The following is a 23,686-nucleotide window of genomic DNA, read 5'->3' as shown; positions in this document are numbered from 1 at the left end:
AATCATGAAAAGCGATATGTCATTTAGTGGACGGTCTCTGGCTGTTACCTTTTCTCCAAAATCAACTCAAGAGTAAAAGCTCTGATATTGTGTGCTTCTATGTTTGCGCTTTTTTTTTTTCTTCTCCAATTTCTTTGACATTCTTTCTTTTCTCAAAAGAAAATCACTGCGGCATTCAGAGCGTACAGAAACATGAGACATCGGTATCCGTAACGGAACTCGACGTCCCGTTCATCTGCGCTCTGTTGTCTTAAACATTTCTCTTTGGCGGCTGCTGCTGCATTATTAATGATTCGAGAGCGAGTTATGAAGAGCGGAGCAGAAGGGCCCTGCGTATGAAACGGAACATCACACGAACCATCGGGGAAATCAGGGTGGCACAGCTGCAGGTCCTTGCAGGTGCGAGCCGGGTTGCTCTGCGTGCCCAGCGGGTGCTTCATCTGCTCGATCTCCAGCTTCAGCGAGTTGAGCGACCCGAAGATCTCCTCCATGCCGTCGTCGTAGTCCTTGTAGTTGGCATCCATGGCGGCGTCGTCCACCATCTGGCTGGCGTCGATGTTCCTACGTGTTCTGCCCTTAACGGGAGAGACGATGGGGAGCGGGTGGATGACGTCACCGGGAGGGCCCTGTTGGGGATAGACGGACAGAGACAAAAACAATAAATAAATGTTGAGACGCAAGGAAGTATATCGGTAAACACTTGGACAGATTAATGATCCTGTTGGATTACTCACAGGGGGGCCAGGAAGACCAGGGGTTCCAGTCTCTCCTTTTGGACCTGTTTGACCCTGAAAGAAAGAAAAACAAACCGATTACTCTTTACACACGCTTGTTGTCGCCTCTACAACATTCAGGTTTTTGTAAATCACTTACAGACGACCCTTTGGCTCCTTTGGGACCTGGGGGACCCTACAGACACCAACGATATCAAGCAATCAATACCGGCCAAGAAAGGACACTGGCTGCTATCAGAATATAGACTTACAGGTAAGCCAGGAGGTCCAACTGGACCTAGGGGACCTGTAGGACCAGCGATACCCTAACGGAGAGAAGACGACATGTAAATCCCCAGGCATGTTTATTCTCTGAATTATACAGAACTGAGAAGTTCAAGATATAACCAAAGGTTTCTGTCTGCTAATTTAGCTGAACTAAAATCTTTCCCTAAGTATGGGTAAGACTGTCAGGGTCGTTCAGAGAGGTTGGCGATTGCTAAAGTAGCGTTGCTCCCCTCTCGGCCGTGTTGCTTACGTTGTCTCCTTTGGGACCGGACGATCCTGGAGGGCCGGGAAGACCTCTGTCACCCTTTTCGCCCTGTTCACCTGGGGGTCCAATCAGACCAATGAGACCCGGATGGCCCTGCGGACAAAAAACAGTCAGTAATACATCAGTTAGAGCATAAATACATCTATCTGACTGAGCCTCTAAACATAAGGTTGCCAAATTGACAACCAGAGGCAAAGAAATCTCATAAGTTATTGAGTTTGGTCATTAGTTTTAATGTTACGCCGGTGCTCTGAATTATTTAGGTTGCTTTAATGGGTATTGGGGGTATTTACTTTCTCTCCTTTAACACCAGTGTCTCCTTTCAAACCAGGCAAACCAGGAGGGCCCTGTGAAGAAAACAAGAGTCATTCGGATCAGACCAACACTGCATGTTTGCAAGCAAAAAGTAAAGCTGGGGCCGGTGCATTTACTCACCATCGGTCCAGGAGGTCCATCTGGACCTGGGGAGCCAGGCAGTCCTTGCTCGCCCTTCAAACAAACATCAGTTATTCAGGATTTTCAAAGCCTACCTCCAAACAGTGTGAATCTTTTATATTTTGCTGTTAGCCAGAACTTTCTATGCATAAATGTTGCATTTTTCCCTTTTACTTTTTTGCAGAACAAAAGAAGTCAGTTTGTACTTACAACTGCGCCAGGGATACCCCTAAGTCCTTCTGAACCAGGCTTTCCAGGTGATCCCTGAGGGCCCACAGGGCCTGTTTTTCCTTGGGGTCCTTCAATTCCTGGCTCTCCCTTTTAAGGTTATAATTTGCATTTTTATTCGTATGGAAAATATTCACAAAATGGAAGACATGAAATATAGAGATCTTTTACGTATTCCATGAGTTACCTTGGCCCCTTTCTCTCCTTGTCTTCCCTCAGGCCCCAGTGCACCAGGAGGCCCCTGTTTCAATAAATTATTGACAGAGATTATTGAAGCATAATGCAAACAGAGAACATAAGAGTGTAGTATCTGGTAATTTTATTTTTATTTTTTTATCAAAACAAGATGAAAAGACCTCCAGGTTGTACTTACTCTCTTTCCGGGTGGTCCAGAGGGACCAGACTCCCCAGTGGGTCCAGGTGAACCCTGGTTTGAAATAAAAATGAAGCCATTAACACTTTTCAACAACGACAAAGCAGTAATAACCCCTTTACAAGTAACCAAAGCACTCACAGGTTGCCCGGCCTCTCCGTCGTCTCCCTTATCACCAGCTGGGCCATCCAAACCCTGAATTACATACAAAAAGAACCTCAGTCAAAAAATATGTTTTATTTAAGCAATGTAAACACCAGAGCTTAGAGGCAATCAGTCATGTGTATATTTACAGCTGGACCGGGCTCTCCAGGGGGTCCAGGGTCTCCAGGGAAGCCACTCGGACCCTAAGAATTAGATAGAAACCACTCGTCTTTTTGGGCTTGTAATTTTTAATTTAGCACAGTAAAGATGACCTGGGCAACCATTGTTGCAGTGTCAAAAGTGTTTTTGTGTTAAGCTCAAGGCAGATTAGAACTCACAGGGCTGCCCTTAGGGCCGTCATCTCCAGGTGGACCTTTAGGGCCAGGAGGTCCCGCAGCACCAGCTGGACCACCCTCTCCCTTCTCTCCACGCTCTCCTCTTGGACCCTACGGTAAAAAGACATATGCATATATATATATAAAGCAGATGCACAAAAACAAAGGGTTACAATTTCAAAGAGTACACTTTAGATCATTTGGCTCAAATAAAGTCGAAAAAAGAAGAGACGGATTTACTCACCGGCGGACCAACTTCCCCTTGAAGTCCCGGCTCTCCCGTCTCACCGGCATCTCCCTGAGAGAAGGGGACGGACAAACATACATTATCAGCCGAGGGATCCACTGCGGATCAACAAATGCCACCACTTGCAGCATCCCTGACTGTCCCTGTGCCCTTGTCACCTGAATGAGAACAGAAAGGCGTGACACGGGAGACTTCAATCCATCAAGTGCGAGGAGATGGTTGGAGGATAGAGCCTGCTGACCTCACTGTTCTCCCCAAAGCCTGTCCATATATCTTGTCCTTCCCCCATGTCACCCTCCCAATGTCACCCTACTGAATAGTTGCCCCGTTGACTCACCTACGCACGTTGGCAGAGTCGTTATTCACTGTCACGTAGAGCTACTGCCCTCCCAGCTGGGGCTTAATGGATAAAGTCTGCTGCACTTGTTTTGTGGAGAAAATATTATCCCATGTCATGTTCAGAAGGCATGGAGCAAATCGTTCCGCAGCGGCAGGGACGGGGCTGCTGCGCGGCAATGTGTTGTCATCAGCACATCCGGATTCCCTCAGGCGTGGACGGCTCAGTGTTTTTTAGGGGGGGTTTTTTGGGCGTCGGAAGGGATTTTGTAAAATAAGCGTTGAGCTGTCTTTCAAAACCTCTCATGCTGTTGCAAAGAAATCCAAACCAAGCATGATTTGAACCTTAAAGTTTTAGCAACACATGCTGTTTTTTATTTTTATTTTTTGTTTGTTTTTTAATAAATGCAACCCTGCTTGCGTCTACCAGCGGTGTTTTTGGCTAAATCTGCTGACAAGAGGGGGAGGGGGAAAAAAAAGGAAATCGAGACAGCTGCTCATCACAGATACACCAGGGATTGTGTTTACAGGAGAAAAAAATAAAAAATAGGCTTGACTTTTTGTTGCCTGCCAACTTTGTGCGCCGGCCAATAAAATGCCATTTCAGCTGAAGGGCGATTAGCCAAGAAGAGCAGTGTGTGGGTTCGTGCAGAAGGAGGAGAAGCTATTCGGATGGGGATTATGAAGCAGCAAAAGGTGATTCTATTGACTGAAGGAGATAAAACAAATCACATCATCACTACGGACGCAGAATGATGAGCTCAGCAGCCGCGCAGCTGCCAAAATGGGCCTCTTTGTAATGAAATAGCAGCAACGAATGAGAAGTCTATCCGAGAGTGGCTTTTAATGAAGTATTCGCCTGCGAACGTAGAATTCTCCTTCACCGGATTTGGTAGCGAAAATTGGCAGATGAGGTTTTAAAGTAAATGCAAATGTTTCAAGGTTAATGCTTTCAGATTGCTCCCATTCTGGCATTTTTTTTTTTCTACTGGCAAATAAAAACATTAGAAATAATTCCACCAATCATAGTCACCCCCCCTCCTCAGATCCATTCGATCCATCTCAACCTCTGCACTGCAGCCTGATTTGGAAATATAATGTCTTACAGTTATCGCTTCATCCAGAGGGTTCAAAGAACTAAATGTGAATCTGCGTTTAAGTCTTATAACAGTGCTGTATCAATCACTGTAACGTGGATAAAACAGAGTAGAGGAAACTACAGTGCTGTACCCTTCAAGTGGGCGCAACAGTCAGCAGCAGAAACATGCAGACACACAAAGCCGTCAAACTATTTTAAAACTTAAACCTTGCAGCATTTAGCAGAGAAAGCAAAAAAGCTGGGGGGTGGGGGGAAATTTCCCAACTCGACCGAACTCAGAATCCGATCCATAAAACAGGAACATCCTCCCATAAGTTACCCAGGCACAGTGTTTGCAAAAGGTGAGCTGTTTGCGCAGTTTTAAGGGCAGCATAGTTTTATGTTAGTATTCTTGTTACATGTTTTATGGTTTAAGTTTTTTTAGACTGAAAAAAAGCTGCTACAGCTACATAGTCAATATGTAAAGAAAATGGCTGGGAAGCTAGCTGTTAGCGTAAGCTATGCTAGCTGTGCTAATTTCTAATAAATGCTGGTAAAAACAGCTTAAAAATATTACCTTCATATATTTTTGACACTAAAACTGTAAACACCTCCTTTATTGAGTCGTTTTATGCAACTTCTTTTACATAAAATGTTGCCTCTACTAATAAATAGTGAATTACTATTAGCTGCTACCATGTAATCTGTTTGCTAGGTCTGCAATTTGCACACCAATAGTTTTAGAAGCAGCCATTACTCTCTTCTTTAATAGATTTTAACAATCTTGCTAACCATGTAGCGAGGCAGCCTAACACCTTGCTTAGCTACCTCATTTTAGCATAAAGATAACAATTACAGTGAATATGTGGATTTCTTCTTATTTTCAGTTGAGTGTCATTAATTTATCCGGAAAATGTTTCGAGATATTAGTGAATAAAACCAGGTGATAAATTTTACCTTTTCTCCAACAGCACCAGGGTTTCCGACACCACCAGGCGGTCCCTGAGGACCGTCGGCACCAGGGGCACCTGAAGGACCCCTGGGACCAGGAGGACCGGGTGGACCCTGTAGTAGACGATAAAAGTCATTTTAATTTGTGAATGAGTTTGGGCTGGATGTTTCTTTCCATGCAATCACAGTCTCAGTGCCCCTCTCACCATTTGACCGACGTCTCCCGTTTCACCTTTCTCACCAGGTGGACCAGGCAAGCCCTGGAGAATTAGAAGACGGTTGAATTTTGTCTGTTCTTGATTTGATTGTTCAAAATACTTGAGATGATATTGGGGTGCACACCTGCAGCCCAACTGGGCCTGGAGGTCCTGGGAAACCTCTCGACCCTTCATCTCCCTTCTGGCCGAACATGCCCTGCTGACCTCTGGGACCTGGCTCTCCATCTGCACCCTGCAAAAAATAAGAGGTTATAAAGTGAGCCATGTTGTAGAGTTGCTAGACCAAGCAGTAAAGATACACAAAGCAGACACTTACAGCAGGACCTGGTGCTCCGACAGGGCCTTGAGGGCCCGTAGGACCTGGAGGACCCTGGAGAGGAGCACATCGAGTCTTGTGTTATTTTTCTTTATATGAGGTGCGTGTATTCACTAGAAAACTAAGTAGGCATCAAAATGCGAAGATGTAAAATGGTTGATTAGGAAAAAAACCCCAAAAACTTACATGTTCTCCTTTGTCACCTTTACTTCCTTTCTGTCCTGGTTCTCCAAGCTCTCCCTGTGAAACAGTACCATCAAAGTGAAACACAATCCTAAGCAAAGGATACATCATGCACATTATGCTTATGCATCACCTGATCGGACATTTCCCATAACACAAAACCAGATATGGGAAACTGACAAAACCAACAGGCATTTTATCCAGCCCTCTTTTCTGACAATTTACACCTAAAGGAGGGGGCAGATGGGGGCTTATCATGAGTCACTCGCAAGCTATCGAGCAAAGGAAAACAAGATAATTGCTTCCATTAGAAAGCACACTGAAATATACAAAATAAAGCCATTTCTACCATTGCGCCCTTTCAAAACCTTTTCTACACTGTGGGTGTTTGGGCGTGTATTCCTAATAGCTATCAGTGCTGAAGGCAATTACTTTTATGGGGTTAGCCAGACAATGCATTTTGCTTTGTCTCATGAAAAAGCCCTCAAGTCAGTCAAATCTCCACGGCATGAAAGTGTCTGAACGCTTGTAAAATGTTAGCTAGTAATATCCCGTAAATCATACACAGCAAATGCTCCCGGTGTTGTCTCTGCCTGTCCACTCTCTGCAGGGACCGCTGTGCGGCCCCGCAAGAACCGAGGAGCTCACCGACAGGATGAGAGATTATCCTTTGACTTTCTGCCGCTGCTGATTTTTCCCGCAAATGTTTCTGGAGAGGATAAGGAGTTGCTCTCACCTCTGCATGCTAAAGAGTCACCGTGACACGTTGTGTCACTGCCTCTAAATTCAGCGCCTGTCGGCGCTTTGTTTGTGCGCCGCAGCAACAAGGCTGGCTAGACAATTAAAGTTCTGCTAATCAATGCAAACTCTGTAAAACAAATTTCTCTCGGAGCGTTTGGGTCAGAGGGAAAGGGATGAAAAGAAATATGATTTATATCCCAGCTTTGGTGTCTGGCGTAAGGGGCACGGGTAGAGTTACATGTATTTCTGTTTATAGCACGGCACATGTTTACATTGTTGGCAAAGTAAATTATGTGAATCTTCATCTTTTGAATGAGTGTGTAATCTTTTCAACCATCTGGCTCAAACTGTAAACCATGAACCACTCGGAAACAAGCAAGACTCAAACCAGTGTCAAGATACTGGACTGAAAAAGTGCCGACCAAAAATGACTTCAAAAGGACACTTTCAAGCTCAGGTGAAATTTCTAACTGTTTACCAGGACAAAACCAAAGTCTTCAGGAGAGCTTTTAGGCCAACAAGAAAATTATAGTGATGAGAAGAACAACTTTTGTAGGAGTCGATGTTTTCAAGATCTAATTCAGTCTATGGAGTTGGTACAGTAATGTACATGGAGGTCTTCAGACCTGAACTGGAAAAATAATGATGAAGAGCCCACTGCACTGAACCCCATTAAAAACCTCACGGTTATTCCAGCAAATATTGATTTCTGAACTCTTGCTGAGTCAAAACATTTCGAAATGAATATGAACTTGTTTACTTTAATCGAACATATACTTGTAAATAGTAAAATCAGAGAACTGATCATTTTTCAGTGGTCTCTTACTTTTTTCCAGAGCTTTAATGACTAAAGCTTGGACATAGTTGTGTGTGTTAATAGGTTACCCATCAACAAACACACATTAAACAAAAAGGACTGAAATGCATAAAGTTGACAAACATTAAGCTTTTACAAAGGTCCTGACATCTAAGTTATTAAAGCCAAAAAACAGATTGGTTTAACCTGCATGTATCATTTTGGCTCTGTGTGGATTGGAATAAAATCCACAACCTGTTCATTCAATTCAAAAAAAAAAAAAAAACAACACACACACTAACAGAACTGTTAAAATACACAAGCAAGAGTCTAAAATATAACGTCTGTGTCAATGGTAGGACTACGTAAACGTCTGACTAGATGATTGACAATAATTGCTTTCCATTGCAATTTTTTTCCATTTAGACAGAAAGGAAATCGAGCTATATAAAGCAACTGACCTTGTCTCCGTCCTCTCCGGGTGGCCCCGGTGGCCCTCCAGGTCCTGGTAGACCCACAGGTCCCTGAATACCGTCTCTTCCGGCTGGGCCCTGAGGACCTTTTTCTCCCTAGAATTGTTTCATAACAGCGCAACGCCACGCAGTCAGTCAGAAAGAAACAGCCGATACATCTAGCACACCATGGCTATTTCTGTAACACGAGCCCCTTACCGGTCCACCTTTCTCTCCAGCAGGGCCTGGTGGTCCCTGTGGGCCAGAACGTCCAGGTGGGCCTGTAGGTCCGGCTGGGCCGGCCGGACCCCGCTCACCAGGAGAACCCTTCGGCAAACAAAACACATCGATGCTAGTCACCAAAACAATAAAGTGGGATCAAAACTAACATACACACAAAATCCGTCCCACGTGTCATCACTCTTATGTAACTAACATATTTTACATATATCATTATATGCATTATGTAGCAACTTTAGCATGAAGGCTGTCCTCAGAGATGCATCTGAACCAATGAAAGGTTAGCATGTAGATGCAGTGAATTATACTCACAGCAGGTCCAGGTGGACCTTGAGGACCCTCATTCCCTTTCAGACCATGAGCCCCCTGCAGAGCAGAATTAAAGAAAAGCATGAGAAAACAAACACACACATCTGTCGAGGAAGCATCCTGCCTCATAAACTCACTATCTTTAAACTGGCACAGCATGAGGTAGAAAACCTCCTGCAGTCTCCAGAGCAGCCGTTCAGCAGATGGAGAAAACAGTTCTTTACCAATACAGCAGCAAATCTGCTTCATCGCCGCAGAGAGAGGTGGTGTGTGTACTGCATAATACGGCATGTCACGACGATACTACCAATGATTTCTTGGTATCTACTTTGCAGTGAGAAAGTGTAATAAACTTTCTCGTAGAATGGGAGAGGGGAAAAAAGAACAACCTAAAGTTAAATAAACAGCCTGTTCCCGTTTTGGAGCCCACTCACAGCTGTTTGACTTTAACACATTGCTACAGCAGTTTAATAGCTCATAGCCTCGGACTATTATGAAATAGACACGGAGCGAGAGATATTGATTTTGTTGGAAGGTATATTTGAATGCTGAGCAGAGAGAGACGACTTACCACAGGGCCTGGCAGACCTCTCTCTCCGGGGAAGCCTCTTTGTCCAGGAGGGCCGTCTTTACCAGTTGGGCCAGCAGGACCGGGGTCACCCTATGGTTAGTTTGAATAAATAACTTCCCAAATCAAATAGTGAACAGATGCGGGAAGTCTTATTAGTGGTCCAGAGACCAAAGTTTCACCTTAGCTCCTTCTTTCCCTGCAGCTCCAGGCAGACCGTGCTCACCAGGCGGACCTGGGGGTCCCGGGTGACCTCGATCTCCCATTGGCCCAGTTTCACCTGTTGGTCCCTGCAGGTAAAATAATAATAATAATAATAATAATAATAATAATAATAATAATAATAATAATAAAAGAGCTTAAGAAACATCCAAGTGTAACATGTCAACTGAAATACTAGGCCTACAGCTATCAGGCATAACATTATGACCACTGACAGTTATATCCTCACTGTTGATGTGACATTAATAGCTTGTCTATTCCGATTGTAACAGAGAAGCAACTGAAGCTCAGATTGTTAAATAAGTAAGCAATGGTTCCAATAAAACGATCACAGGATACAGGACATTGCTGTTTGTAGTAATGGGGCTTCATAGCTGCAGACCAGTGTAGGTGCAAAGCCATAGTGCTTGGCTTAATGTGTGTACTTGGTGAGGAATGTTGACGGAAAAGACGCTTTCAGTTCTTAAATCCTATAGGAGAAGTTGAGCATTTGCTGAGTAGGAGGGCAACTCCTCCTCAAAGCCTCGGTGTTCCTCCATTATCGTCAATGTTCTCAGCTGGCATTAGCAGAACTGCTTGGAGGGTAAGTCTGCTAAGCAGTCATGCATAATGGATGAAGAGCCCAAAGCTAATATAGAAAGAAAAACAGCACCCGAGGTATGGCTCTCGCAACAATAAATCAGCTGTTGCCGGACCGGCTGAAAGCGTTCCTAGCTGTTCCCGTCGCTTTGATGCGAGCGCATTTCAGAAAGTACACTAACAAGAGTGTAACTTCTAAACAAGTGACTGGTATGTTTTGGCACGGGATACTGCCTTCTGGGTAAATGGAACAGAACAAAAGCAGGGAGCGTACCTGAGGTCCAACCACACCTGGAGGACCAGGAGGGCCTGTCTTGCCTTGGAATCCCTGGATGTGACAGAAGAAACCAAAACTTAGCCCTTCACCGAACAGTCTGGCAACTTCAAACAAGTTCAGCGATCAAACAGCTTTACTTACAGTCTCTCCTCTCTGTCCAGGATGTCCAGGCAGTCCGTCTTTCCCTGCGGGTCCCTGACAAATTCACACAAATCCACAAATTCAAAGTAAAAGTACTCCATAAAAAAACAAGGTGGCTTTCTAAAGATCATCTGACTCACAGGAGGGCCCTTTGGTCCTGGAAAACCTGTTGGTCCCTGAGGCCCTGGCAAACCCTGAAATAAAAGAAAAAGAAAATGAAAGAAAATACATAACTGCCAGTCAGAAATCAGTGATGTCTAAAAGAACAACAGATTCCTTTCAAACAACCCGACTTTTGATAAGAGTATAATGCTACATACCCTCTCTCCGGGAGGTCCTGGTGGGCCGTCGTTTCCTGAGTTACCCTGAGGAAACAAAGTATGGGGGTCAGCTGTGAAAAACAAAAAAATAAATAAAAAGAACACACACACAAACTCGGCAAAAGAACCCCAAAAAATGAGAGCGAAATATTTCACAGACTTTTGGTCCAGCTTTCCCCGTCGGTCCCCTCGGCCCTCTCTCTCCTCTCGGCCCCTGAAGGAAACAAAGACGTGATCAGAATCACAGAGAGGGCTCGGCCAGAGATACAGATGACCTGGAAACGCTGAGATTAATTAATGTTTCGACTTGGCTCCCCCTCAAGAATAGCCACGTCGAGGGCCCCCGCCCCCTTCTGCTTTTACCGAGGTGCCAAGTTTGCCATCTGTAGATAAGCTGAAGTGTGCTGAGTAAGACTAACCGTTGGTCCTCTCTGTCCGCGTGGGCCTGGCTTTCCCCCTGTGCCCTGTGGATGTAAAGAACATGCAGTGATCAAAGGAGTGGCAACTCGCATCATTAAAGGGAGAGGGGCTGCATGCTCGACATGAATTAATCTAAAGGCCAGACGAGGATCATATCTGCAGACAGAGCTCAACAGGATCAGGCCGTCGCTGTGCTCTGAGATCAGTTTCTACGTCTCGTCTACGCCTGTGCGCTTTTATGTCATCGTTAATTCTTATAATCACCAACATTTGAGCAGTTAGCGCTACAGAAAATAACTTTTTTGTTTTACAGTTTAACAGTCATATTGCGGGGCCCAAATTAAAACGGGCTTCGTTTAACTTTAATGAGAAAACAAGCGCGTCTTTTGAGTGGTAGTAAGCCTTTAAGGGAGAGAAGCGAATCTTATTATTTTTAATTTTTTTCTTCCTTTTCAGCTCAGTCCCATAAACTTTCCGACTGTCCTGTAAAGATGAGAAACTTTATGAGCCCCGCTCCAGTCGCGGTGACAAACTGTTACTCTTCCAGGCGAGCTAATGGCCCGTCGCTAACACACAGAGCGCGTGAAACATTGCTCACAGCGCCTTCGGGTGATAAACAATGTTTTTGCTGGTTTGAAATGAGTTGTGTAAGCGGGTGCTTTCTTCCTCTGCTTGGTCAAATCTGTTTTGGAGCCACGCAGCCTCCGCTGGGGTTGATCAATCTCGATCCGGGTCCGTGTTCCAACACTCTGTCGAGCTAATGTAAATAGGAAATGCAATGTGCGACGTACCCGGGAGCCCTTCTCTCCGTTGGCGCCAGGGAAGCCTTGGAAGCCCTGAGATCCCTGTGTGGTAGAAAAGGAGAGCAATTAGTCACCTGAGAGAGAAAAGATAAACACTTTTTCCTTATTTATATCACTCGCTGGAATACTCCCAGCCCGTTACAGCTAGTGGGAGTGGACGCTGTGGTGTTTTATTGTTATCACATAAGCAGCAGAGGGCTGACAGGGATTTCTTTTTCACATCTCCATCTCTTTGATCAGGAAGCTTCAAGCACGTCCACTTTTCCGACTGAGGCTTTGCTACGACAAGCTTAAAGCTTGAAGTAGCTGATGGTTTAAAAAAAAAAAAAAAAAAGAAAAACAGCTTCGAAAGCATTCGAAGACATGGAAATGGAAACACAGCATTATGACATTAGAGACAGACAAAGTGTGTAATGTCTTAGAGCTCCCATCTAATTTTATTCATACCTGTGGTATGTTTAGATTTTGAACAACTTTTATTCAGCCAAGAAAGGGAATTCAACAATGATCTCTCAAAGGATAGCAATCAAAGTAGAAAGTTTTGAGAAAAAAAAAAAAAAAAGTAAAACTTACATTTACATTAAAAAACAGTACTGTGCAAAACTTTAAGTATGCCCTTCTTACTAACCAATGAAAACCTTTGTATTGGCATTATCCTTTTTTGATTTGCTAACCAGCTTTCTGGAGAGGTGATCGCCTAGTTCTTGAGGATTCTAGACCTCCTAGTTAAATCTTCACCATTACTTCTTTCAGTTTGGGGAAACATGTTGGTAAAATTATTACCTTAAACCTTAATTTGCCAGAAAGTAAGGCTTTTGGTTAGCAATTTGTTGAGCACTTGCCTTTGGTCCTTGTCTTCCTGGGTAGCCTGGCAATCCGGGAACTCCGAGTTTACCCTGTCGACAAAAACACATTTTGATAAAATGCTTGGGATTTTTGCCTAAACGAGAGCCGTTATTAAACTCAAAGTTGCAATTTGACGACAAAATTTAACATTTAACAAAAACAAAGATAATCAGTTGTCAGATTTCAACAGCAAAGAGGTTGGACCAAACACCCGATACATATTGGTGGTATACTGGTTGTGATCCTCTACATATATTTCTACCTCTTTAATGTGCGAGGCATGCAAATCTGCATTATGGCAGACACCTATTATTTTGTGGATCAAACAAACTGGCATGTTTTCTGAAAACTGTTTTTATTATTCTTCTCAAAGACATTCACAGTGAAAAAGGGAATCTATTTCCTGTTTGCTAATGCGCTAGCTTTAGCCTAGCAGTTTAGCAAACAGCTTCTTGTGAAAAATATCTTTAGCAAGAGTGAGATATAAGTCTATTGCAGACTCCTGCAGTATGTATTGAGTCAGACTTTGAACTGTAGTAGTATATTACAGCTGTCCACTGTAGGGACATTATAATTTACTATACTTTTGTAAAGCCCATCAAAGGTTTATTGTTTTTTTTTTCTTGTCATAGGTCTTGATAATGAAAAATGCCTAATTTTGTATAACTCAGATCAATTAAAGCTAAACTGACACGTTACATTCTTTTTCTTTAGTAGCTAAAAAAAAAAAATGCAATACAAATTAAAACTTTTGTAATTTGTTTCTATATTAGTTTTCTCATGTTAGATGCAAAACGTAAAAATAAAACTCAAGTAGTCACACACTGACATGCACCAGACGAAGTGCACATGAATCTGTTTTCTCCAGCTTGATGTTTTATTTTGGCAGGTTCTACAGACAGCATAACATTATGGTTTGACCATTTCTAGTGTCAAACACTGCAGAATAAAAACGGTCTGATTGATGGAATCATAACAGCTGGCAACATTTATTTCCATCCCGAGTATATAAACTGCAGCAAACAGATAAAAAAAAAAAAAAAAAACGTGATTTGCTGCTGAACCCATTTTTCCTTTGTTGAGCTATATTGCTGTTGAGCTTCTCTGTGATTGCTGCGGGTGAAGGGCAGTAAAAACTGGTAATGCAGCGCAACTGAAAACTCAACCTTCACCAAACGACCGCATCATTATATTATTCTAAAACCAGACTGAGCAAACCTCCCATTATTTTTAATGTTAATGAACACAAAAATTAAACATGCACAAATACCCGCACTGTTTACATCTGAAGCCTCGATTCTAATTATACGCGGGGACGGCATCAGCGTTATTTAACGCAGACTAATGAGGAAAGTGAAAAATTGACCACAACTCAATAATTTGGTCAAATCAGATTCTGAAAAAAAAAACCCAAAAAACATAAAAGAAGCAGCTTTAATAACTACGTGAATCAGTATCTAAGGCATAAAAATCAAATACATGTGTTCAAGGGATTGTTAAACATTGAGATAATTAAGAATCTTCTTCCAACAAACGTCAGAAGACAACAAATCAACTCCTCAGTTCAGTTACAAAAAATGATTAAGTCATCTGGGAGAATTGCCATTGGCTGTGTGAAATATACACAGCAGCCTCCTCAGTGTTTAACTGATGCAGAGTCTGAAGCCTTTAATGCTTTCTGCTGGTTGAAGAGCAGGAAGAGTGGGCAAACTGATCCCTGTTCAGATCAGATAATTGGGAAGGAAAAAAAATGGTTTCCTTTTAAAGCCTGGCTGCGCCTTAATCTTAGAGCAAACATGACTGAGGATGAGGAAAATAAAGATTAATCTTTTTTTTTTACTTTCTCCTAGGCAGGCAGTGAGGAATAAGTATGACTCATAGTGAAGAAATATAAATTGGAAGGGAAAAAAAAAACGTCTTACCTTCTCACCAGTGGGGCCGAGCGGACCAGCATCTCCAGGGAGCCCGGAGCGACCCTTTGGCCCTTCTGGGCCATCCTCTCCTCTGGGTCCCGCTGGTCCAAGTTCTCCCTGGACAGCACAGGAACCACAAAGCGTGAACGTTTCTTTCCCTACATGGTGTAGAGCCAGCACAAACTCTCACCTAGACAGAATGTAAATGACTGAAATTGCTCTATCCATAACCAAACTACCTGCTGCGCACATCAGTCCTGAACCTGATTGCAGTCATTTACTACTTTGTGTTGGTATTTCACAAACAAATCTTGATTCACTCTCTAACGTTAGTGCTGCTTGTAATGTGACAAGATATGGAAAAAGTTCACAGGGTGTGAATACTTTTGCCAGGCACAGTATCACTGCCACCTTCTGTCTATTAGTGGAATAACATTAATGGACATTAATGGTGTTGTATTGCTATGTGTTGCTGATTTTAATCATTTTACTCACTAGTATATTTGTGTTTTCATAAGAAAGAATGAAGATGTAAGCCAAATAGGGAACATTTTGTCACACACACACACACACACACACAAAAGAAAATCCTGACACCGATTACACTTTTGAGCCAGTTGTTGTGCTCCGAGTAGTTGAGGTTGGCCCTTTTAACAGGAGTGAACACTTGCTTAAAGGATCCAGTTAGATACTGTTTCTGTTGAAAAGTGGTTAGCAATCCTATTACTGCTTCTCGCTGTAAGTGTGCTCCCATTTTAAAAGGACACACACACTAAATGACAGAGTACAAACTGGCACTGACAGCCCGGCGCTGCTTGCGGAGGCCCATTGGTGTGTGAAAGGTATCTAGTTAAAGGTCCGTGCAGAGTTGCAAAGTAAGCAAGCAAGCGCACACACACACACACACACCCCTCAAGTACACATGAAACGGCATCAGGCAAACTGTACTTGACTTACGCTCGCAGGCTCATCAAAGAAAACACTTTAAATTGAGCGCTCCCGCGCGCATGCTAACACGCGCGCGCACGCTGCCCCCTTTCTCACGCCTGCTTCAAACCGAGTCATTTGCAGCCTAGCCCATGCGGCCATCTCCAGAGCAGAGGGGGCCTCCTCAAATCTTTGCTTTCATCTGGATCGGCGTCATCTCCAGAGGAAAACAAGGCGGAAGGCCCGTGTCTCTGGTGGGCTTGGAGTGGTGTTTAAAGTGCCATTGATTTCTCCCTCCCTTTTCAGCTGGAGACAGCCCGGTTCAGGGATAGGGGGATTTAATGTTTCAAGTACGGGGCTGCTGTGAGTTATGTCTCTTACTGTGGAAGTCATATTTTCCTGCAGCTTGACAGCGTAAATCCCTAATGCACTTCAGAGGAGTTGCTCCGGAGTAAGTGTGTCACACTTCTTTATCTCCTACATGGTGGGGGGGAGCAGGTGGGGGGCAGGCGGCAGGTTTAGGACTGACTTGGAAGAGGCAGAGAAGGAATTGAAAACTGCTACACGATTATAGCTGTCAGCATGAACAACACCTCATGTTTTCTCATTACGCTCTCTTCCGCAGCAGTCAGAAAGGCTTTAGGCAGCGGGGGAAGCAGATTGCCTCAGAAGGGGTCACTATAGGTTAACTTGGACAATGCCAAACTTCAAACTATTTGAAAAGTTACATTTGCTTTGAGTGACAAATTTACATTGCCCTGCAAAAATGTCCATACCCCTCTGCTACTGTGATATGTCTCTACCAGGTGTGTTGCTCTTTACACTGGCATTTGTGCCCAGTTAAAACTGCTCAAGCTCAATCAGGCTGGACAGATAATGTTTTACAATGAAGGTTTTCCAAAAGATTCTCCGTTGTCTGTATTTGAATTTGTCCACTCTAATATATGAATTTTTTCACATGTAACGTGTTCATTTTCATCCAAGATATTTTAGTACTTTCCCATAAAACTTTTCCTTTAAAGTCTGACAAGCTTTCCGGCTCTTAGCAAGACATAGGGTGCATTCCCATCAACCCAGTTTTGTCCCATTTTACTTAAAATCTAGTTTGTTTGCCTAGAAAGTCTGATTCCTTTGGTGTGAAAGTTTAAACAAACCGTTATGCGAACTAAAGAAAGCAAACTCTGCTCTGTATGAAACTCCTGGTTTCGGTTCCATTGACGTGAACTTTGGCGTGGTTTGAATGCCAAAGTGAGTGCCAAGCGGATTGGCTTGTAGACGCCAAGCGGATCGGAGATGGCTCCGAAAGCAGGAAGTGGACTATAGGGCAGGGCATTCTGGGTAAATACAACTTAAACAAACGTGAGAGTCTACCACTCGCGGGAAAAATGGCTGACGTTTTTTACCAAAGACAAAGGAGAAATCCTACAGTCACTAAAACCTACCACTCTGTTTTTGTGTACATTTTGCATAGAAGGAAGCTGTGCTAAGTGTCTTCTTCTGAGGTTTTCATGTCGTTTCCTTCAGCAGGTCTTGGTGCAGCGCCACCACGGGCAAAGGAGTAAACAGGCTTTTCAAGGAGATTGGATCTTTTGACAGTGCAGTGAGAAAGAGAACCGAAACTTTTGCAATCTTTGTCTCCAATCGAACCATGTCTACTGGTTTGTCAGGTATGGAAGCACTCTCAGTTTCTGTCGCACAAAGCATTCAACATGTAGGTTTCTGAAAGGTTTCGTTTTGGCCTATTCAGAACAGAGGACCTTCTTCCGCATGTTTCATATGTTCTATAGGATGGCAAACTGAAAACAGAACTTTTTATGGGTTTCTCTCTACGGTAGCATTCCTTTTGCAGAAAGCCCCTGCTTCTGTAGAGCAAAAACTGAGCACCAAATAGTCCAAACTGCTGTTCACTTGACTACAAAGCCAGTATAGTCAGGTGCAGATGTTTGTCATCTGCACTTGCCCACTAGGATCACCAACTACTCTCCGGTTAGATTTTTGCTTTGACAGTCCCGCTAACACATCTATTCAAGAGAAAGCACCGAACACAGCTTTTAAAGAAAACAATGGGGTTGAACCACAAGCTGAAGAAGTAAGAAAAAACAAGATCGGTGCTTGTTGCTCTAGAAATACAGAGCCAGGAGACCTGCTGCTTTCCTATTTGGATAATTCATCTCTTAGAAACAAAAAACAAAAAATCAGCATCTCTGTCCTGGTGAGAATACACTTTACACTTTCTTGTCAGTTCTTTTCTACTTTTCCTCGTCTGGGTAGACAGAATCGGGTGTCTGTTGCGGCCTAAGAAGTCGTATTGAAAACTGTACATCTACCTTTCAACTGGGCTAAAGATTAGCATGAATACAGCTGTGATCTCGTCGACAGGAAGCGAAAACATTTGTACAAACAATAAAAGCCGTCCTGTCAACAGATTCTCCCACCCAAGCTCTAGATACATTCAGCTCCTCCAGAGCTGCCATTTAGCCTCTTGGCTACTTCTCAGATTATTTTATATTATGCATCCTTTTACTTCTGCTTCAGAATTATTCAATGATTTACTTCATTCAGACACAAAAATACAAATAAAACACACTAAAGTTTGTGTGTTTGTAATGTGAGCCAGCAGAGACGGGTGTGAAGTCATTTCCAAGTCAAACTTGAACCTTACCCTGTCGCCCTTTATGCCCATGTCTCCCTTGAAGCCAGGGAATCCGTCCTCCCCCTAACATGAGAAAAATAAAACACACAGTCAGAGGTGCAACAGACAAGGCTTTAATGAGAAAAAAACATTTTTTATTAGTCAAATATCCTCTACTCCCTCCAGATTAGGCCCGCACACAAACACAGACGTCAAGTCTGACAGAGCAGCAATGAGACGAGAGCCATTGTTGCCATAGAAACACTTGATAGCCCCCTTTTTTTTTGCAACACCAAAATTATGTGTTCTGCGATTATCATTAGCAAGCAAAGGCCATCTACCCCAATCATCAGCTTAATCACAATCACCATCATCTCTCTGGTAATGTCAAATTTGACTGGAATAACTGATTTATTTTCAGTCGCCCTCCCGCCTGCCTCCGCTTACCTTTTCACCCTTGGTTCCCTTGAGGCCGCGGACGCCATCAGCTCCCTGCGACACAAGATCAGACGGACGTTACGCGACAATCGGGAAGCAAACGGGACAAGAGAGAGAAAAACGGCGGCGCATTCGCTCTGGCAGGTGAAAATATTCACCCACAATGTGATGACAGTTTTTCTAAAATAAGGCTGGCAAGAGCTTCTGAAGTAGATGACTCACTGTTCTTCTAAAAATCTTCCCCGCAGAGAATATAAACTTTTTGCAGAGCAAAAGAAAAGATAAATGAAATCCTTGACCGTCCTTCTAGATTTCAGCCAACTAAAACCAGATCTCTTGAGTGCAAGCCAAGCTTGTTGAGTGATCCCCTTTCCTCAGTGGAAGCTGTACTATTACTGTGCACTGCCGTCTGTGCTTTCATGACAAACAGTTCATGATCTGTACCGTCATTAGTTGTGCAAAACAATAATGAACTGCTAACACTAAACAATATCCTAACACATATTTTTTTTTTTGCCCTTTAACGGAGCATTAGCTCTACTGTACTACTCCAAAAATGTACTCGACATTAATGGCGATGAACTTACTTTTACACCTCGAGGTCCAGGATAACCAATGGGGCCTTGAGGTCCAGCAGGGCCCTGAAAAAAGACCGACATTTGATAAGAACTAGCATCACGCTAACAGAAAATGCTCAAACATGGACTAGCAGCAGGAGGTGGACTGATACGTCAACCGATGTCAGGAAATGGCCAATTTTTAGCTTAACTAGCGGGACTGATGACCTGCCAGTCTATTTGACGTACAAACAAAAGTCATCTGTCAATGAACCCTTCATACCATCATATAATTATTTTAACATTACCACAAAATTGGTGATTATTTCCAGGTAATATGATCTAGTTATTTGGGTTTGACTGTGGTTCATAATCACAGTTCTTAACTTATCTAGCTAGCAGTAGCGTTAACAAGTTAAGATGGCAGGATCACTCTGCTCTGAAGTTGTTACCGAGGGAAACAGGCAGACAGCTAGACATTTTCAGCATCAGTGGCGTGTTCAGGTGACCCACGAAAAGTTCAAGAAGCTGGTTTAAAAGGAAAACTGCTTTTTTCAAGTGAGCCAGGTGCTCATTAAAGTTTTATTAAAGGAGCAAGAGAAAGGCTAAATGAAACAGCAAAACTGCCCTTGTAATGCACTTCAAGATCTATTTAAGTGTTGGCATTGTTCTTGAAATTTAGGTTGCATGTTTTCAGTAATTCAGTAATAAATATAAACAGAAATGACTGTTTTTACTTGTGTTTAATATAATTAGTTAATGACTTCTCAATGCAGAGAAACTAGAAAAAAAGTTTCGAAGGTTGTAAAATAGACACTGTAACCAGCTAAAACTACATAAGCTATATTACTATAAAATATATAAACTTCTGTTACTATAAGCTTTAGAAAAGTGGAGAGTGATAATCAGTCGCAAAACTTGTTAATTTTATCTTCTTGGATGTGGGGAAAAAACATCCAAAATGTTGGAAGAAAGAAAATCCAATTAGAAATCTCTCAATAAATCAAGACAGAAGAGGAGAAGAAGAAGACGGGGACAAAAAACCTCACCATGTGTCCTTTCTCCCCAGTCGGGCCCTCTTTGCCAGGATGACCCTGTGAATTATTGAGAGGAATATTATTGCATAGCATTTCCGCATAATTACCACCATAAACAGTGCAACATGCCTATAACTGAAAGATTAAGCTGTAAAACTGTTGAAGGGCAAATCTGACTGGGAAACTGGGAAAGTGGACCTTTCAAGGGTCCAATCTCATTTGGGAATTCATTTTCCATCCTTAATGCACAGTGTTGCAGATGCACTCACAGCTATTACTGGGCTCTAAAAGCCGAGACCAAAGCCGCTTTGAGACTTCACAATGCGAACGCGCATACACTCTCGCCCACCCCCGGAACCTCCCGTGTGAACTAATACACAACGCCGGGTTTGCAGCAACACCACACAGAACACGCACGTGGATGTCCAGTAAAAAGACGTCTGGAGGAAAATTGATTGGATTCTCGTGAGACAAAGGAGCTTCGCAAAGCCACTGATGGGTTTTTAGCACAGAGGCCGAAATGGATACAAAAGAGGAAAGAAATTAGGGGCAGAGAGGAAGCTCTACGGCTGAGGATGTTGTAATTGAAGTTATAGACAACAAATGAAATAAAAGAAAAAAGTCTGAGTGGATGGATGTGAGCTATTTCAAGTCCGAAACATAAACCTTTGAAGGATTGTGGAGCGACGTATCGCATTATAAGAGCTCTCCTCCATTTTGTCTCATCTTTCAGCTCACATTCTAGTTCAATTTTTATTTTATTTTATTTTTTTCCCACCCTGCCCCTGAAGTTACTTAAACCTCAAAAAGCCTTTCTTGGCCACTCTTATGGTAGGAGCCACCTGGTGATTTCCGAGAAACATCTGTCATTAGTGCAGGTGTCACTGCTGCCTGCGATGTGAAGGAGGGTGTTTGCATATAAAGTACTCTGTGTGGGTGTGATGAGCTTCTGATACAGAGCCAAATGAAGATGTTCTATCATCCATATGCTCAACACTAATAATCATCAAGGTGGTTCGCACTGTATACGTTAAAAGCGCTAATGTGGCAAAGCGATATGAAACTACAGAAGTTTATTTCACAGTGTTTCACATCCATCCATCCATCACTCGTCAGCTTTAGTACAGTTCAAATTTGATATAATTTGGAGATCTTGATATAAACTTACCGGAGGGCCGTCAGCTCCCGGCATTCCCGGCAATCCAGGCTTTCCAGTTGGACCCTTGACAAACATCACACAGTTAGTCAATATGTTGCAAAAGTTTATATAAGTCTGCAGCGACGCGACATGAAGTCCTGACAATGGCAGACTTCAAAAATTGAAGTCAGCCGGTTACATAAAATGAGACATTCAGGCGTTTTTCAAATGATGATGAGGCAAAGACAATAAAACCGTGTATAATTGAGCGTTATCTCTAAAGTTAAAAAAAAAATTACATGGTGGGACATAAAGGTCAATAATTGGTGTAAGGATACACATTCGAACCGATAATTTTCAAAAAGTGCCTTTTTGGTTCAGTTCACTTGTGACCTGCGCTTATGTCTCCTTTTCAAACCGTTGCACATGGAGAACATCTACTTTCCCTCAAGCAACTTTCGAAAAACGCAGCACATAAAAAGAAAAAAAAAACGTTAAAAGGACAAAAGTTTGAGGACCTCGAACGACCGTTAAAGTTCTGCTGTTTCGTAACTTCACGCTTCATACTCCGGTGGCAACGCAGAAAGTAAAATGCACTTAATGAATCTTCATTAACAAAAATAATGTAAGTAACTCGCTCTATGTGGAGCTTAACTACTCATTTGAAATGGCATCACCCCAAGTCAAATGATGGAAAAGCTAAAGTGCTAAACCAGGTTACTGTACCATTAAAAACAGACGCTTTTAGACCAGCATCAAGAGTCTTTGTAGCTGCAACATGGTGGAAAACACTGGATTTAAACAGACGCTGAATGTAGAGAAAATTCCTACTTGTTAGCATTACAGCCGGAATATTCTCAGTATTACATTAGCAAGAGGATATGCTAATCTGGTGTAATTCATGCTCTAAGCATCAATTTTAACAACTATATTCGGTTCAAGGCTGTGTTGGGGGGACAAAATAGGCTTTGCTTCACTTTTCTTAATGTGTTTGTACCAAATAATACCAAACCATCACTTAAAAACTTGAGTACCAAACAGCGATTTATGCGCACGATGCCGTAAAACCAAACTTTAAAACAAAATGTACATAATGTACATGTACATAATTAGTCTATTTAACCTGACCATAAGGCTGACATCGCCAGTTCTAGGTATATATATATATATATATATGTATATATATATATATATATATATATATGCTAATGATGATAGGAAAACAAGATAGCTAAGATTAAAAAGGATATGTTACATGTTGGGGTTTTTTCAGCAGATTCTAAATTAAAATACCCCAAGTTATCATTTTTTGTCGGCTTATGTAAAACTCAAGATTATTTGGGATTAACATCCTAAGCTGATGACTGCTTTGATCACACACTGAAAGAGAAGGTTGAGTTTTGAGTCTTTATCTCGTTTTGTTCAAAGCTTTCTTTTAGAAAAAAAAAAAAAAAAAGAAGAGGAAAACATACCACCCATGTAATTAATTTTTAAACTCTTGGTGTTCGATAATCTACAGTGTCAGCCAGCGAATGTGATATGGCTGTAATTGTCTTAAAACGTATCAGGATTTGAATGGGTCTCTGCTGTATATGGGGCCGTATTCTGTGTTAAGGATGGGAATGTGTTTGCATAATTGTGTGATAAGCATCTGGGCCTGAATAAGAAAGCAGCTTGGCTTTCTTGCTCATGCAAATGAATGAGACAAATTCCAATAATTTTACAGATTCTGGGTCTGCATGTATTAACATTTTATCTTTCCTGCAGTTATTTTTTTTCATTATTATTTTTTCTTCTTCTCCAGCAGGAATTCCACATTCAGCAGGTCTGATTTGCTACCTTCTCTCCTGGAGGTCCAATTGCTCCTTGCGGCCCCGGGAGTCCCTGCGGAGAGGATAAGAAACTGTTTGGAACCTTTATCTCTGATAGCTGAGACAGAAATCTAATGTAAATTACCTACCTGAGCACCGGGGTTGCCTTGCTGTCCAGGGGGGCCTGGCTCTCCCTGAGGTCCCTGGAATAAACATTTAGAGAGCTCCTTACACACCGATGAGGCTATTTTTTCAAGAGGAAAACAGGGTAAAAATGTTGCACAAAATAGGTCGAAATGAAATCAGCTTCAACTGAATGATAATGTGTTACCCAATTCTAACTCAAATATACTCTACATCCTCACATTGTTGCTGGATTTCAGAAATTTAGTTGCATTTAATGCAAAAG

General features: G+C 42.5%; 1 protein-coding gene across 1 annotated transcript in view; it reads right to left on the bottom strand.

The window, feature by feature from the left end:
- Positions 1-23,686, bottom strand: part of col5a1 (procollagen, type V, alpha 1) — a 98,514-nt gene that overhangs the window by 13,407 nt on the left and 61,421 nt on the right. The window contains exons 23-62 of the mRNA XM_044096178.1: positions 23,427-23,480; positions 23,306-23,350; positions 21,497-21,550; positions 20,341-20,385; positions 19,322-19,375; positions 18,744-18,788; positions 18,327-18,380; positions 14,747-14,854; positions 12,821-12,874; positions 11,967-12,020; positions 11,175-11,219; positions 10,916-10,969; positions 10,756-10,800; positions 10,576-10,629; positions 10,436-10,489; positions 10,292-10,345; positions 9,399-9,506; positions 9,220-9,309; positions 8,652-8,705; positions 8,319-8,426; positions 8,109-8,216; positions 6,114-6,167; positions 5,928-5,981; positions 5,736-5,843; positions 5,600-5,653; positions 5,400-5,507; positions 3,026-3,079; positions 2,785-2,892; positions 2,596-2,649; positions 2,444-2,497; positions 2,303-2,356; positions 2,117-2,170; positions 1,912-2,019; positions 1,702-1,755; positions 1,560-1,613; positions 1,252-1,359; positions 986-1,039; positions 874-909; positions 735-788; positions 168-626 (exon numbers count right to left, since the gene is read on the bottom strand). Of these exons, the coding sequence (XP_043952113.1) occupies positions 168-626; positions 735-788; positions 874-909; positions 986-1,039; positions 1,252-1,359; positions 1,560-1,613; positions 1,702-1,755; positions 1,912-2,019; positions 2,117-2,170; positions 2,303-2,356; positions 2,444-2,497; positions 2,596-2,649; positions 2,785-2,892; positions 3,026-3,079; positions 5,400-5,507; positions 5,600-5,653; positions 5,736-5,843; positions 5,928-5,981; positions 6,114-6,167; positions 8,109-8,216; positions 8,319-8,426; positions 8,652-8,705; positions 9,220-9,309; positions 9,399-9,506; positions 10,292-10,345; positions 10,436-10,489; positions 10,576-10,629; positions 10,756-10,800; positions 10,916-10,969; positions 11,175-11,219; positions 11,967-12,020; positions 12,821-12,874; positions 14,747-14,854; positions 18,327-18,380; positions 18,744-18,788; positions 19,322-19,375; positions 20,341-20,385; positions 21,497-21,550; positions 23,306-23,350; positions 23,427-23,480 (3,024 nt within the window). The remainder of the gene's footprint in view (positions 1-167; positions 627-734; positions 789-873; positions 910-985; positions 1,040-1,251; positions 1,360-1,559; positions 1,614-1,701; positions 1,756-1,911; positions 2,020-2,116; positions 2,171-2,302; positions 2,357-2,443; positions 2,498-2,595; positions 2,650-2,784; positions 2,893-3,025; positions 3,080-5,399; positions 5,508-5,599; positions 5,654-5,735; positions 5,844-5,927; positions 5,982-6,113; positions 6,168-8,108; positions 8,217-8,318; positions 8,427-8,651; positions 8,706-9,219; positions 9,310-9,398; positions 9,507-10,291; positions 10,346-10,435; positions 10,490-10,575; positions 10,630-10,755; positions 10,801-10,915; positions 10,970-11,174; positions 11,220-11,966; positions 12,021-12,820; positions 12,875-14,746; positions 14,855-18,326; positions 18,381-18,743; positions 18,789-19,321; positions 19,376-20,340; positions 20,386-21,496; positions 21,551-23,305; positions 23,351-23,426; positions 23,481-23,686) is intronic.

Source organism: Gambusia affinis, linkage group LG17 (genome assembly GCF_019740435.1).
Source record: "Gambusia affinis linkage group LG17, SWU_Gaff_1.0, whole genome shotgun sequence".
NCBI lineage: Eukaryota > Metazoa > Chordata > Actinopteri > Cyprinodontiformes > Poeciliidae > Gambusia > Gambusia affinis.
This window is presented reverse-complemented; position numbering and strand designations above follow the sequence as displayed.